General features: G+C 40.2%; 1 protein-coding gene and 1 long non-coding RNA gene across 2 annotated transcripts in view; one reads left to right on the forward strand and one right to left on the reverse strand.

The window, feature by feature from the left end:
- LOC145439778 (uncharacterized) overlaps positions 1-17,732 on the reverse strand; it is a 148,173-nt gene that overhangs the window by 12,675 nt on the left and 117,766 nt on the right. Inside the window, exons 7-10 of the mRNA XM_080317398.1 lie at positions 15,906-16,058; positions 4,237-4,317; positions 3,894-4,052; positions 2,719-2,908 (exon numbers count right to left, since the gene is read on the reverse strand). Coding sequence (XP_080173524.1) covers positions 2,719-2,908; positions 3,894-4,052; positions 4,237-4,317; positions 15,906-16,058 — 583 coding nt within the window. The remainder of the gene's footprint in view (positions 1-2,718; positions 2,909-3,893; positions 4,053-4,236; positions 4,318-15,905; positions 16,059-17,732) is intronic.
- The window catches only part of LOC145439795 (uncharacterized), a 135,133-nt gene continuing 128,512 nt past the window's right edge, over positions 11,112-17,732 (forward strand). Inside the window, exon 1 of the long non-coding RNA XR_013915357.1 lies at positions 11,112-12,013. This is a non-coding gene — a long non-coding RNA (uncharacterized LOC145439795). The remainder of the gene's footprint in view (positions 12,014-17,732) is intronic.

Raw genomic sequence — 17,732 nt, forward strand, 5'->3', positions numbered from 1 at the left:
GTGCCGTGACCAAAGCAGAAACCGACTTGGCAGTAGGCCTACATGAAGTGGACACTAGGAGATTTTAGGCTGAGATTGTTCCTATCAAAACTCAATACCCAATATGACGAGGATGATGATAATAATAATACACCAGCTTCATCCGTCTCATTATTAGTTATATTAAATGCGGAACAACTTTCGTTTTATGATTAGGCGTGGTGAGGGGGGTGTCGGGGGCGGTGTCGACAGACGACACGAAGTAATTATTACGTCACATGAATTTGCATACCTCAACAAAATGATGGTTCCTTGCAACGGCTACCACCGACCATAGTTGCCGGAGGAGGAGCCGGAGCAATGGTATCAATGAGCTCTGGAGCATAGAGCCGGAGCTACTGCATCATAGAAGAGAGCTCCGAAGCCGGAGCTGGAGCAGTTTAAAATTTACGACTGCTCTAAAGCACTGCTTTCAGCCCACGTACGACGACGGAATTCAAAATAATTCTGGTAGCTCAGCGACATATACAGACTGGGTCGTACAATATGAGATTGTGTCAGTGTTGGGATCAAGTCACTACCTTCGAGTCACGAGTCATCTCGAGTCATTGCACATTTTGACTCGAGTCAAGTCAAGTCAATCGATTTTCGTAGGTGACTCTTGTCAAGTCAAGTCACTCGTTTTTTCGAGGTGACTCGAGTCAAGTCAAGTCAAGTCACGAGTCAAGTCACAATTCAAGTCAAATTGAATTTTCGCAGTATCAGTGACGATTCAAACTCATTACATTTTGCTAGCTGTGTGATAAACAGAATAATTGGCCATTTATCTTGAATAAAATAACGAATATAAAGTTAAATATGCATGCAAGAAGGCGTTTTATCGCTCACGCACACGTAGAACTGCAAATAAAATGTGTGAGTAACTGTATAGTAGGCCTATAGTTACTGCTACATGCTACAGTATGTTATTATCAACCAAGATGGTTGAATACGAAGCCTCGAGGAGTTGAAACAAATTGATATGGTACAATACACTTCCCATCTACACATCCGTGACACTATAAACGCATAAACTATATTCGCTCGATTTTTAAATCATACGAGAGGGTTGGTTAAGGTGATCACTGTAATCAATGTAAGCACTGGGCCGCCTAAAGAAACACCTGAGATAGTTGCTATAGGATTAATCTACTGCTACTACGACAACGTAAGCTGTGATCATTTCGTTTGTGGTCAATCTATTTGTGATGTAACAATAGAGGATCAGCGAACGTACAATCAGTGAATGTGTGGTTACTAGGGACGGTGTGAACCTCTGAAAGGTTCGGGTTCGTGTGAACGCGAACCTTTTTGAAAGGCTCTGTGTGAACACGAACGTGAACCTCGTGACGTCATATTGCAAATTCCTACCCTATCTTTCAATGGAATGATAGCCCATATTAATGTAGCCTACTTGTACACGATACCCAGCGAAGACTCGGGCCACATAATGTCGCATTGCTGAAGTACATATTGGCGTTTTAAACGTCGCTAAATGTATCAACCGCGGTTATCAAAGGATATAATAATCTCATAAAATCAATACATTCCGTCGCTTTGCCAACAATTGCGACGAGGACTTACCAGGGAATATAAGCATACGCCTTAACGGTCTTAGCCAGACCGGACAATGTGTTCGGAATCTGAGTATTGCTACATTGATATTGAGCAGAGTGTAAAATGGGGTTTTATACTCGCTACCGATAACATAAACAACAAGTTATATAGCAGTAGCCAGCACCTTAATCCCACGGATTTGGTTTTATTGATACAGTAAAGACATGAAGTCGAGATTGACCCGTACGCCCGCTCGATTTTTTACATTAGAAAACGATATCAATGTCATTGATTGGTTGAATAACCATCATTCGCTGACTACGTATATCGCTCGTGATGTTGTGTGATTGCGGGTCAAGCTCACAGCAGAGAGTCACTAAATATTCACAAACGGAAATCTGGATATTTCGAGAAATTTTTGGTAACAAAAAAGCCAGTAAAACTTTTAAGGTTGTCAGGGTGCATGCTCGTTTAGTGTTGATTTTTTATGCTGCCAGCGCCATCCATCGAGTGACCCGCAGTTGAAATGCAATAAATTTGAACCAAAGATCTTATAATGAAGTGCAAATTACAATTTACCAAAAAGGTTCACAGTGCAGAACCTACCAAGGTTCTGTTGTGAACGCGAACCTCTAAATTTCCGAGGTTCACACACAGAACGCGAACGTGAACCTCACGTTCACACCATCCCTAGTGGTTACTCTCACAAATGACACAGGCGTATCGCGAACGATACGAACAAACACAAAATACAGTGATTTAATCGACATCGTTTACTTGATGACTTGAAATTGACTCGTAAATTTTTCTCCGAGTCACGAGTCAATCCACATTTTTGAAGAGCCGAGTCAAGTCAAGTCAAGTCATTTTTGCAAAGTGACCCGAGTCAAGTCAAGTCATAGGAAAAAGTGACTCGAGTCTGACTCCAGTCAAGTCATGACTCGAGTCATCCCAACACTGGATTGTGTATTTTCAACTTGATGTAGCCTATAGCTTGTCTAAATTGAATTTGCTCGTTTCCATAGTATGTCTAATATTGTGTGAGAGTAGATTGCGAGATTATTTATTGACATTGCAAACATTGATATTTGATATACCTTTTGTAACGTATCTAAGATACGCTGCAACGAAGCAATGACTCACAGCATAAAAGTTCGAAATCAGTATCGAGATCATTAGCGATCTGGGGTTTCTTCAATGCGTATCTTCTCCACATATCACTTTCCCAGTATATCCATGTTATTTTCTTCAAATTAGAGTTGTTGACGAGAGACGAAACCTTCTCGAGTGAAATATAACATCCACGCGTGAATATGCATCTAATGTATTCGATCTGTGGTGAGAGATTATTACTATTATTAGTATACTTTGTTGCGCCGATAGCAGACGACATATATAAACGTAAGACCTTGGTAGCTTTCACACTCTATTTAACGTCCACTTGCGAATGAATATAACTAAAAGTTATACTAATAATAAACGTAAGACCTATAGGTAGCTTTCACACTCTATTTAACGTTAGAGTTATACTCATTCGCAAGTGGACGTTAAATAGAGTGTGAAAGCTACCTAGGTCTTACGTTTATTATTAGTATATATCATATTGATATTGTTGGCGTCTCCACTAGAGCAGTGGTTCCCAACCGGTGGATAATTCCCCGCTGTTATGGAATTCAATGGTTTCTGGTGGGAAATAGACGCATTTGTTGAACATTATATACCGGATAGTCTACATATTTACGGAGACACGTGCGCGATTACCGTTACCAATTAACTGCTCTGGAATGAACTTATTAAATGAAAGTGTCCTCGGAGGACGCCTAATGCCTAAATATCATCTTTTGTGGGAATTTTTCCTCTTGTTCTCTGAAAAGGATTTGAATGCCACGAAAAAATGCGACTCCAATCCAGCGAACGTCAGAGTTTCGTAATAAATCGGGAGCCGGGTCAAAGTGATGACATTTTTTGTAATCACCAGTTTTCTTGGAGCTTTCAGACTTTATAAATATTGAAAAATATAGTAACCCCATTTTTAAAGGTATATAGGAGTTTTGGGTAGTGGGAGATGAAGACTCGAAATAAATCTGAAGGGAGGAATGAAAACTAAAAGGTTGAGAACCACTGCACTAGAGGCTACAGTTTGTTTGTCACAAGGTCGTTCACATCAACTTATTACAAGGAATCACGACTCCGCAACTACGTTGGATATCCCAGACGATGACATTAGGTTAATTCATTCGAATGGGACTGCACGGCAGAATTCGATGATAGAAAAGTACGTTTAAAATATGCCAAGGATAACGTATTATAGGTACTACCTTCTTTTGGTGACAAAATTCCACGATTTTTTCGAAGTCATACTCGTTCTCAACAGTGAACATCGCTTGAATATTGCCAAAAACACTCCCGCGCTCCAAAATTCTGTTGTAATCATCGACTAATATCTGACCACTCACAGCAATATCCAAGATGTCGACCTTATATGAGAAAGACAGATGTTAGTCGGCTTCAACGTAAGACTCGTAAATTTTACTGAAACCATCATTCCCGGACATCAGTCGACATTTGCTGCCGAAGCGATTACAGACTAATGCCCAATGAAATGATAGGAAAATATGAAATCATTTACAAACATTTCGTGAATCGAATGAAGAATCTTACCTGATAGCTTTTCAATGAAGTTTCAATTAACGACCAATCGATATCTTCCTCTTGTGTACAATCGAGCAATATCTTGCATATCTGAATAGAACATCGGTTTCATGCGGTAAAATGACGGTAATCATTGTAATCATTCTTTATATAGTTACCGTACAATAGTGATTCGTTAGAATTAGTCGATTCAACATAATGCGTAGGTGTTAGTCGTATTCCTGATATGATTTCTTGTTAAAGTCTACCTATGAATATGTTATATCTTGTACAAACGTATGATATAGTCATAACTGGTCAAACTAGTCTTCGTTGGTACTCGAGTAAAAGTGGAAACAACTCAGACAGTTTCTACTCACGTAGAAGTAAGAGTAGCGTTATACAACTAAATAAAAAAGTATGTATTCCGCGCGTAGTTTTGTCTAAAAATGAAAACTGTCAAATAAAAGTAGAAGTAGTATAAAATCAGAACCACTTGAATGAGTACACTCGAAATCAGCAAGGCCGTATTGAACACTTCAGGACACACTATTTCACGTAAAAAAACACTTTTTGGCTAGCTATTATCGAGCTATTATCGTCGCAACACTTCCGCGTATTTTCCCATTTATATGTAACACCTTCAGATTTTATTCACCCAGTAGTGTTGCAACGGACAAGACATATATAACGGATATGGAAACCATCATATTCAGTGGTGTTGCAAAGTGCGAAAGGGTAACCCTAAATTTGCGATGTATGCTGGTGTCCGTGACGTCGATCATTGCTAATCTCATGCGCCTTTTTAGGCTACGTTTCACGCAATACAGCATATTGGTGACGCGCCCTGTTCGTGAATTATGCTTCTAACTTCAAGCCCCGAATGAGTCACAACAAAGACTTTAAATTAAAGCTGTTCAAAAAAACTTTTTCCTCAGATTTCACTGGTTATGTGATAAAATTGTTAGGTTGCTTGAAACAACGCTGCATTAAATTGGGATCAATACCAACCATGCAGGAGAAGCGAGATTCTTGCAGCAGAAAGTTTTGGATTTATCATTGAAAAATAAAAGATAAAATTTCAAAATTTTTCTCTCAACCCCATAAAATTGTTAGGTTGCCAGTAGAGATGATGCACACCAAATCAAATCAGGTCACGGGCCACGGGCCACTTTTCAAATTTCTTTTAGCAACCGAATTTTAAAACTTTACTTCAGTACAACACTTTGCTCTCCAACATAGGACATGGGCATAGTGACCACAAGAAAGTCATATATGTTATTAAAGGAATCCAAACACAACAAAAATCATGATCATCAATTTCATTTTATTTGGGACTCTGAACTGTGCACGATACCTGGCAACGCTTTCCATCGACTATTGATATCGATATTGGCGCTAGCGAGATGCGTTACTAGTTGAAAGACCATGTCCAAGTAAAGCTGGGTCTTGTGGAGAAGCCATAAGCCGTTTTCTAAGCGTCTCGGTACTGGTAGTGTTTATGCCATTGCATATCAAGGCAATATGCCCAGTGGTCCCAGTGCATGGTCCGTCCATGTCAGCTGATTATCCCTCGATAGAATATGATGTTGCGATCGCCGAAGCCGTTTTGCTATTGACGAATAGCGATGTTGGGCACAGGAGAATAGCTTATTTGAAACAACAACAACAACAATATGTTGAAACTGTAGTAAATTGCAGCATTTTAGTCGTGCCCATTGAAATCTCAAATCAAGTCGCGGGCCGCAAAATATGACCTCGCGGACCGCGTGTTGGTGACCCTTGATCTAATTTGACCCGTGGGTTACTTACAAGATTAAATGCGGTAATTAAATTTATTCAGATAAGGAAGGATTTTAAAAGATTGATAACATACAATTACTGCAATGATGGGAAAGTACTCGACACCTTCGATAAGATGTCACAAAGTTTTAATACTTAAGGATCGATATTTTTCTTTTGTCTGATATATTTGCAGCTACAGAATCTTAGATTAAACTCATATCTGGAATAGTCTATGTAAATTATTATAATAAAAATCTGAACCCATAGCGACAAGGCTTCTTTCTAGCATTGCTCGAGATGCGTATTTCTTTCATCAAATTAACTCAATCTATAGAATTTATTTTACTATATGTGGTCTTGTTTTCAAGTAATTTTATTTTCAGCAACATGAAGTTTTTCAGGTATTCATGGTGTTTGTCGACTACGGTCATTTACGGCAGGCCGATATTCCTCATCTTCATTCCGTAACTGCTCACTTATAGCACTGACTACTTCTATGTTTTTGTAAGACATAGGCTTACGCTGATGATATGGCGAGGAGGTGCCTATAGATAAACCTTTAACACTTGGGTATAGGAATTCTGAAGTCGACCAAGGTCGGACTCGAACCCGTAATCCATTGGTGTTGCAGCCGCGGATTATATCACGCCCCACCGACATGCGAGAACCACTGGCTTAGCCTATATTGTAATTCACAAATTTTTCTGTTGCTACTGAAGTATGAGAAACACTTTAGGATGGCTGAATTATCTAGTTATAACGCGGCACGCATAGAACACCGATGTAAATAGGCTAATTATTACAGGTGGCGACTGTGTACTAAGGCCTTGCAGTCCCTCGTTGTCATCCTGGTCCATACCGGATTTTCATTGGTGTGACGAATAAATGATTGATTGATTGATTATTTTATGTTGTGATTGTCAGGTTTCCATGAAAATGTAATTGAAATTGTAATTGAGCAAAATTTTTATCAAATTACAATTACAATTACAATTACACAAAATGGTAATGCTTCAATTACAATTACAATTACAATTAAATGAAAAAATGTAATTAATTACATGAAAAAATGTAATATATTACATGAAAAAATGTGGGTGCATCTGATTGCAAAGACATTAAAAAATGCTTCATTAGATGGAGTATTCGGAATGATTGTTGACTTTTTGAGCTGTAATGATTTTGATTTGTCATACCCTAAATAAGTAGTTCTCAAGCTGAGGGACGTGAAAGGATCTGAAGGGGGTGGAGCGAAGCCGCAGTCAACTCAATTTTTTTCGCGCACGGCGCGATTTACCTCCAGGGCATAGTTAGTGCTCTGTGCATAGTCCGAATTTCATATTTGAGTATTCTTTCATCAACAGCCATTACCTCCCATGACACCAAACTATATGTTGGGATTTCTAGCATTCAGCTTGCTCAAATTATTTTTTAATATGACGATAAAGCGTGCGCGAATTTTTTACTATCAGAAAGGGGAGCGTATCTAAAAAATATTTCCAGATTTTATTTTTTGCAGCAGTTTGTTGTAAAGTACAACAAAAATATTTTCTACAAATCTGCGAAATTTATATGGACTCGACTTTGTTTTTTAAACCAAAAGTGAATGACATTACCTTGGTATGAATGCTTGTAATGCACTAGAATATTTTTGATGCCTGGTTAGGAGGCCCAATTTAAGTCACAAAATGATAGTTTATTATCACAATCCAAATGCATTCGCTGCCACTTGTGAGTTTGCTCTAAATCATTTGTGATGATCGCGATTTTATGGAATATTGCGGAAGCGGTTTCAAATGCTGATTTGAATTTATAAAACCCCACCACAGCAACTAATGGAAAGTTGAATGTTTGCACGTATTTATTCACCAGATTGGGTATTCTAAGTGTCATCTATTGAGAGAATCAATGAAATCTGATTTTATTTCAGCCCTACGTTCCTATGATAGGTCAACCAGCCAGTTTGTGACTGAACACTTGTTAGGACAACTCTTTAAATTTAAACACTTCGCAACACTTATTGGTGTTCACTGTTCAACTTTTGGTTCACGTTTTGTGTTCAATTCTCCGGGTTGAGAAACACTTCTGATTAGTGCAAACAGTACTACATGTAGAAGTACTTCGTTACTGGCCACGTCTAGATATAAGTTGTACAGAGCGCAGGATATGTAACGATGTCGCTTCTGTTTACGCGAAGACTGAATCTTATCGGAACAGTAAAACATATATAAAACTGCACAAAAACTGGGCACGGACAGAAGCATACCTTATTTTAAATTTTAACTACCTGGTTTCCTAAACTACGATTTGGAGGAGGCATTGTTTCTTTGCCCGTCGTCATAAGAAATCGATATCGTCAACAACCTAACTGCTGAATCTATTTTCCAAGATTGTTCCTACTAGTAACAATAATCCCAATTTAAAAAGTCGCCATGACAGATAAAATGACAAATACTTGCGGTCCTCCACCAAAACTACTTTCGAAACTACTTACTCCTGTACTCTTCAGACCTCTCATTTGCTACTCCCACTCAAAATAGTTTTAAAAACTCTTGGAAACACAATGACTCGGAATTTTCCTTTCTCACCGACGTCATTCTGTCAGATTCAGGCTTAAACGTTTCTTTGTCGCGAGCCGTTTCAAAATATACCGAAAATGGAAGCCACTCATAATTAAATGAGGTAAAGGCAGTGAGCCTCGTTATCAATCAATACATATGTATATACAGACGTTTATTCCGCGACTGAAAGCGGCCGATGGGTGCATGAGTTCGTCACAACAACTTCTTGGGTTCGGCAAATCAATGATTCAATGATAACACTGGTCAACACATATTTTTAGGCAGGCAAAGTAAGAATGGTTTTGGGGGTTCTGAAGGGCACTGATTCCGGAAATGACCTTAGTTTTTTGATGTGTTGTTGTTGTACATGGCATCATTTGTCGAAATAATGAGTTATAGACACCATGCGACAGGACAAATGCAATTCCATCCTAAACGAAGTCGCGATATAAATTTGCAGCTAGCTGACATTTGACGTGCCACAACCATAGGTAGAATATTTTAGAATGTAACAAATATTGATATGACATCAGATCATTTGAGCAGCGTAGCCTAGAGTCCGGGTTTCGGGCATATTTCTTCCGAGTAGGCTATTGATCATGCCATTGCCAAAGACAAATTAAGTCAGCGTTCGAATATTGAAACAGATCAATAACAACTTGAATATAATGATTGTGCGTTTTAACATAAATGTCCAATCGCCCAAAAATGCATTGGTGTTACAGCTGTGAAGCGAGAAGCGTACACCTACTCCCTTTCCACCGCGTGGTAGCTTTTGAACGTGATGTGGTATCGAAGTTTCATGAGTATAGCTTCACGTTTTGAAGTAATTTTATAATGTATTTCAAATTCTCAAATCAGAAATAAAATATGTGACAGTTAAATATTGTCGAATACTTGAAAATTAAAAAATGCCGACGCAGGCCGCACAAAATGTCCTCGCGGGCCGCGTGTTTGAGAGCATTGCTCTAGATCAGTTGTTATTAACCCTTTTTCCTCCAGCGCCCCTTTCAAAAATGATCGTGCTCCAGCGCCCCCACCTCATACTGTAAGAACTGTATTAAAGACAATGAGTAAGAGGGAGGGCCGTAATAGCACTTCGGCAGTCCCCTAAAAAACGGTTGTCTCGCGCACCCATATAGCGTGATAAACCAAACTTCTGAGGGCTTCGCCCCCAAAAACCCCGTTGCGTGATTTCGATGGTCAGCAAAGTTTGTGAGGCCTGGTCGCCCTACTCCTAGGCACCAAAATTTTCTAGAATGCATGAATGAAATAGGTGGTAATTGCATGTATATGTCGCTATAAACTCTTTATCTTCTCAGCTCACGTAATCACATTTACCAGTAGCGCTGATTGAGCTGTTGTATTGAAAAATGAAGGTCACATAATTAATAATTGAACATATTCAGGCGTGTCCGTTAGTACAAGTAATTAGTCACATATTGTTATTTTGTTACCTCTTGTTCGCTATAGTCAAGAATTCTTGATACGCATAAACTTGTTAAACTAAAGTAAGCACACGATTCAAAATTGGTATTTCTTCACTGGCAAATTATTTTCTCTGATGGATGTTATTTGTCCTGTGGGGTGCAGATTGCGACGACATGATACTTTGGCACGAACGATTTAAGCACCTATGGACGATTAGGTTTTTATCCATCTAAGTGTACGCTCGACATAAGGACAATCCTCGTCGGCTGAGGTTTTCTCGCTTACGATCTGTTTGACACACCTCTCGGAGCCCGATATTGACCGGTATACTTCATATGTCTTCGTGCATCGTGGCGTGGTAATGGCCGACGCCGAAATGCCTATTTCCAATTTCTAAAAATATGCTTATTCTTCCGTGGGGGAGTCGTCAAACATGATGTTTAATTTATGTTCAGTCACCGAAACAATTTAGGGCACCCTTCGAGATCACCGATTGTGGGTTTGGGTTGCAGCAGTTTCGGTGCTGGTAAGATGTCAAAGTCCAGTCGGTATTTTTGGGACTTTGGTATTGGAAATATTTCACGCTTTAATCGCGTTCGAGAACCATTCGACCATAACAAACCATATAATCATTGTGTGTGGTAAATTTAGGGTCAACTCAAGGTTGTTATTACAACAATCGGGTACGGTCTCACATCCTGTGGTTCGAACCATCCCGAATTCACATATGCGATTGGCAATACGGGAAATTAAGGGTATTGGATTTTGTCTTAGTGCTTTGTGTAACTATAAATAAGTCAACTGAGAATGGGATGCATATATCTGCTCACATTGAATTGAGTACTGCACCCAGTCAATAATTTTAACATGAATGTATTCCAAAGAAATCAACTCATATTATATAACGTTCATGTGAGGTTGTGAACCACATCACTGGATATCCTCCTTTATGATACGACGAATAAATATTCTGACGATTTAATTTTGTAGCTCTCAGATACAAGTATATTTAGTTATTCATTTCGTACACAAAGCTTCAAAACTTATTTTATGTACAAGGGGCTCTCACTCTCAAAAGTGATCTACAGCAGTGGTTCTCAACCTTTTTCACCTCGCGGTCCGGTGAAATTTCAAAAAATGTCCTGGCGGACCGGTTAACTTTCAAAATTGAAATGAAGCTGAAATTTAGAGTATGCAACCGTTTTTGTTATTATATGGTGCTAGCGAGTGACATTTAGCTGGTTTTGATTGTAATTAATTATCTTCATGATGGCATTTATATGATGTTATGGTGGTCATTCTGTTGAGTCGAGGTGAAATTGCCTTGTCCAGATAAACGTGCTACCGCCAAGAGTCGTCTACAGTCTGTCGCGCCGAATGCCGTGTGTTTAACCGACCACGCCAACTCGAATATTTTTCTCTTTGACAATATCGAGAGAAGAAGCGTTTCGGAGTCGAACCTAGCACCTTGTCGTGCTGCCTTGCTTATGGCCCACTGCCACCGTAGACATAGGCTATTCTGGCAACTACGAATACAATGAGTGCCGCAAGAAAACACCATACAGCAACTATACCGACAATCCGACAATCCGTGCCGAAAAAGCACTTCGTCAGCCCCCCCCCCCCAAAAAAACGTAGGTCTTGGGCCCCAACAGGACGACAAGACAAACTTCAGGGGGCTTCGACCACAGGGTTAGGGGGGATGTTTCACCTTTGCTTGTCAGCACCTTCATTCTGCTCAGTGTAAGCAGAGAGTTTCTGTAGCTTCATCGTGCCAATAGCGAAAATTTTCGATCATTCACGACTGAATCGGTTTTCTCGCTGCCGAATTTTTAGCACACCTTTCAAAGTCCCATGTTAGCCTGAACTTCATTATGTGTTGGTACGTCGTGGCGCGGTAATGGCTGACGCCGAAATGCCTATTTCTATGAATCATGCACATTTCTCGGAGTAGGGCACCTAATAAACAAGACATTTAGTGTCACTAAATCGCGCAAAGCGCGAAAAGAAATTGAAAAATGTCGGAAAAAGTTTCAAAAGAATACGCTATGAATTATGTTAATTTGCAAAATGATCTTGGGCTCTTTTCAAGTTCAGTCTCTCTTCAATTGGGCGGTTTGGGGTGCCTCAGTTACGGTCCTGCCCAAAATGAATGAATCGAAAACGAATGATCGCGCAAACTGCGCCGTTCAGCGATGAGTCAGCTCGTACCTCTTCTGTATTTGTCGTTTTCATGTTGTCAAATGACCTGTCCTGAACTTTAAATGAAGATGAACATGTTACCAGCCTTAATGTTACCTTACGAAGTTCTGCATCAGTTTAAAATTTGATGTTTTATTTATTTTATCAATGGACAAGAAATTAAGGTAGGCTACAGAATTGTAAGATACCTGGCGGACCGGCAGGAATGTCATCGCGGACCGGCACCGGTCCGCGGACCAGCGGTTGAGAACCACTGATCTACAGTGTCTCCTTCTTCGATTTTCACACGCTGTGTGCTGCGGGATATAATACCTAATTCGAAACATTTTGTTGAAAATAACCATAGCAAGCGTGACGGCAGTGTTTTAACAGGAAATTGGCGATCTACAAGTACGCACAATTCGTTTTACATGAATTATAATTACCCACTACATCTATGAAAACATATGTAGCAAACATCGTCGCGCAGCGCGACCAAAAATTTCGGGATTTGACATGTTTTGTAGAATATTAATTTGTTCTCTATACTCATTAAGGATATGTCCTACTACCACGTCATCTACTGCGAAGCCATTTTTCTTCAGCGCATCCCATATCGCCCCCTGAGTCCAGCACCCCCCATATCGCCCCCTGAGCATTTCCGCCCCTTAAAAATCGCCAGCGCCACCTGGGGGGCGCTGGTGGCAAGGTTAAGAACCGCTGCTCTAGATCAGAGGTCTCAAACACGCGGCCCGCGGGCCGCATGCGGCCCCCGAGACCATTTTGTGCGGCCCGCGACGGCATTTTGGTTTTCGCTGTATTCGACAATATTTAACTACCAATCTCTTTTTTAATTTGAGAACTTAAAATTCGCTCTGAAACTACTCCAGAAGCCTGAAACTACTCATCAAACTTCATTATTGCATCACTTTCAAAAGTTACCACGCAGTGGAAGATCAACAATTACGTGACATTACTTGTTCATGATGATAAAACATGACCCGTTGATGATTCGTGACTGAAAATTGTGATTTGGACTTGGCCGCGACCTTCTGTAGAATTACTCGAACTCGTACTCGTCGCGCCAAACGTTACAATCGGAGAAAAACTTTTGTGACTTAGAATGCCGTGACTTGGTATAACCACGGACGCAACAAACTATCAAACTGGTATGAGAAACAGCAAAATATCAAAAGTTTGTAGCTTGCGTTGCGTAGCTTATTTAAATATCTACGCAGGTCGGTATGGCAACCAGGGCTTTGGAGCCGGAGCCGGAGCCCGGAGCCGGAGCCCCGGAGCAGTGCATTTTTGCCGGTTCCGGAGCCGGAGCTCTAAATAAAATTCAGCCGGAGTCGGAGCCGGAGCTGGAGCCAGTTATTTGAGGAGTAGCTTCGGCTCCGACGTATTTCATAAGATGTTATTATATATGCAACAACCACATCTGCTGATTTATCTTAATTGAACAGCAGGCCTGAATTTTAATGCTGTGCACAGCAATGGCATATAGAGTAAGTGCGTTCTAGTGCAACTATGATGTTATTGACAACTGACAAGTATGATGTCACAAGCCAGCACGGCGGCACCTATGTCTTTGTTGCTACATCGGATGTTACTGACGGCTGACAGACTCTAGATTACTATAGATAACTAACTTAGGGGTAGATTAGTAATCTATATAGACTAAGAATGGCGAACCTTTTCGGCTAAAGGGGCACATGCAATTGACGAACGAGTGCGCAGTCCACTAGCCGCGCCAAGCGGGTAAAAGTATTCAAAGTTTATAAATAAACTAGGTCAATAATATTATTACTTGAGTATATTGCGGGTCAACTGTAATCCGCCCGCTAGGCTCAGTTTGCAAGGACACAACTATTCGGCGTCTAGCCACATCGATATCGAAGGTCTCCGATAATATGCGACAATCATTTTGTGCCTATATTTCACCGTCGACGATCTTTATGCGAGCGCAAACGCGAAGACTTTCTCCCGTAATTGCGAATTAAGTTAGACTCAATCGGGTAAATTAGACGTTTTTTGCATTTTCAGTAGGGGTAGGCTACCAAGCAAGAAATCGTAAGACAATTATAAACGCGAAGCGTGAAGAAAAATTTCACCACTATTTTAGTTTATTGTAATGTACAACGATTTACTGAAAATGTGACTGGACCCTGGATCTGCCAATGCCTCGGAACTGATATTTTAGTCATCAACATCCCAAGTGTTGCAGCCAGACTTGTAATTTTGGTTGGCATTGCAAGTTCACAATTTGAGCAATTCATTTTTGATAATATAATAGGAAATTACCTCGCTGGCCACGCAAAACCCTCTCGCGGGCCACATTTGGCTCGCAGGTTGACCACCTCTGATATAGACAGGCCCATTCGATAATTTCAAAGCCGGAGCCGGAGCAGTGGTAATAATGCGGCTCCGGAGCTGGAGCCGGAGCTAATGTATGATAGAATAAAGCTCCGGAGCCGGAGCTGGAGCAGTTTAAATTTACGGCTGCTCCAAAGCCCTGATGGCAACCGCCATTGACATTGTGTTGCCCGTTAGATGTATAGTTGGTTACATTCTGTGTCATATTGGCTATCTTTTATATGTTATTATCGCCAATTAAATGTGGCGAGTATTAAGTAGTCGTAGCCTATGCTTCACAGCTGTAACACCAATGGATTCTTCGGCGCTTGCACATTTCTACTGCTACGGCACAGTATTCATTATGTTCAAGTTGTTATTGATCTGTTCCATTTCGAAGGTAAATCTAACGCTGATTATATTTGACTTTGGTAATATCATGATCAATATAGCCCATCAGGAGTAGGCCTATGCCCGAAACCCGGATTAGGCTGTACTGTTCCGATGCTCTGATATCAGATCAATCTTTGTAAAATTCTTAAATTCTACCTATAATTGTGGCACGTCAAATGTCCACTAGCTGCAAAATTATAACGCGACAGCTTTTACGATGTCCTGATGCATTTGTACTGTCGCATGGGGTCTACAACTAAATATTTTGACAAACTATGCCTAGTACAGCAACAATCTCATTCAAATATTTAAAAATGTGATTTTTGTCGGGCCAGGCGTGTATTCACAATAGTAAATCACATTTTCACGATGCGTGTGGAATGTGCGTCTGCAAGGTCCCGTCAAATATAAGGCCTACTTGAAAATACATTGAATTCCCCTATTATTGGTGCTGCGGCCCGCGGCGCCATCAAAAAGCAGGAAATTGGCCCGCGAGCACATTTGAGTTTGAGACCTTTGCTCTAGATCAATGATAAAACTTTTGCAAAATTCAAGTTATTCTTTAAATCGGAACATGCGTCTTTCTGCGCTGCCCAGTGCCAACCCCTTCTTGGTGAATATACCGAATTTAGCATTTAGCAATATAGAATTATTAAAATTGTTAATCCCAAACATCATATCCACTCTACCTTAATTTCAACAGCTAGAAACCAAGAGAGTCAATGAAGCCCTCAAAACTATAATAGGACACATGCGCACTAGACACCCCCATCCCGATTTATTCGTAATTCGGGCGCGGACAATAATTCGTTGTGTTTCTTATTTCCGTTTTATATTTTGAAATCGATTGTTTACATAGTATCAGATAAAGTATGGATTAAAGTATAGACGAAAATCTAATAGTGGTGGAATCGACCAACCACGATTAATCATTCAAGTTTACAGCAAACTTGAAACTATATGACCATGAAAAGAAATATAGCCGTAACTGACCTTTTCTACTTTATATTCTGGCATCTTCCGCAAATCATCCTGCTTGACAAACAGTTCAATCAATTTGACAAATCTCGCATCAAAAAGTTTCTTGGCAAATTCCACTGTTGCTACTTCTCGGAAATGAACCATCTCGAATGATAGACTGGAATCCTGTGAAGAGAAAATGTCAGTTTCGTTGTAATCTACGAACGACCAACTATCAGAGCTGCGTTCGAGCAAGATAGATTAATGTAGGGTTACCATACGTCCTCCTTTAGGAGGATATTTCCTCTTTTTTCAGATTTTTGAAAATGTCATCCGAGGACGCCTAAATGTCCTCCTTTTTGAGATTTTGTCGACTTTTTTGAGAATTTTGGTCATGTGTGGAGCAAAATTCGACTGAGATACAGTAAACCAGCACTGAAGTAACGCTCCGGTGACTATTTCGGGTACTGAGCCGGAAAGTTGACCGTTTTATGTTAACCAATCGATAATGTGAAAGAAAAACTGTATTTTGGGAGCTGAGCCCGACCACGAAGTGTGAAAAATTTACCATTTTTTCAAGATTTTGCTCCGGTATTCTACCTTTGAAAATTTTGAAATATTGTCATACTTCCCGATTCCAAAATATGGTGGTAACCCCAGATTAATGTCACTATACTCATGGCCACTGCGGTAAAGGTGACTTGATCGCGGAATCTAAATATAGCAAGCTGAACGAGTCTTTCAACAGCACCAGAGGATTCGTCATTTCGTCATAGACAAATAGATGTAAACGTACAAAGATCATAGTATGGAACTTGGTTACACAGGTCATTTTGTTACTCATTTCTTGTAACAGTCGGCGACCGATACAGTGTATTGTGACGTAGTTTGATAAGATATATTGCAAACTTTCTACAACATGGTGACTACTTACCGAATCACAAATACTGTTACAATGTCCAAGTCCATCGCCATTTCAATAATACTGTAATGGCATATATAATTTGATCGAGGAAAGGACGCTTTTCTAGAACCTAACGAGATTGCCATATAACCAGAGGTGTCCAGTAGAGTGGAGTGAAAAAAAATTGAATTTAATAAGAGGTCTTGATATGTGGTGCCAAATAGCAAATAAATGAATCCTATCATAATTTTGGGTTCGTAACCCTCTAGTGCACGTGCATTTTCACCGAGCGAGCCGGAAATAGTGGATTTCGCCATATATTGATAACCGTTTACACCAGAAAGCTAGTTTTGGACTGAAAAGATGCAGAAGCAACATGTTTCTATCTCACGTTCATAGAACTTACTCTTAAAAATAAACAGAAAACAGTTACAAACAAATTACTGATATTTTAGGTACCATTAAAATCTGAAGCAGTCAAAAGCATGTGGTGATTGATCTTATGACTTAGCAACATGCCCCGTCAATTAGAACTACTTTTTAAAACTTGCTAAAGCAAATTAACCCCCCTACAAGTATCGAATAGTGACTTCTAAAACTGTATTTGAAAACGGCGTCCAACGGGTAGTTCGACCTCCCGATATCGATAAGTTTAAAACAGCGACCGTCACTAGAATTCTTACCAACCAGGGCTTTGGAGCCGGAGCCCCGGAGCCGTGCATTTACAGCGGAGCCGAAGCTCAGCATAAAATTCAGGTGGAACCGGAGCCGGAGCTGGAGCGGGTTGTTTGAAATGTAGCTCTGGCTCCGATGTATTCCATAAGATGCTATGCTACTACTTTTGGCTCAATTCACCTAATTTTACGGTAATTGGTCACAAAATTAAGAATTGCTGCTTCGTTGGCAACAGGGCTGTGGAGTCGGTACATTTAACCACTGACTCCGGCGCCGACTCC

Source organism: Botryllus schlosseri, chromosome 5 (genome assembly GCF_051294905.1).
Source record: "Botryllus schlosseri isolate E-star chromosome 5, Bs_hap1, whole genome shotgun sequence".
Taxonomy (NCBI): domain Eukaryota; kingdom Metazoa; phylum Chordata; class Ascidiacea; order Stolidobranchia; family Styelidae; genus Botryllus; species Botryllus schlosseri.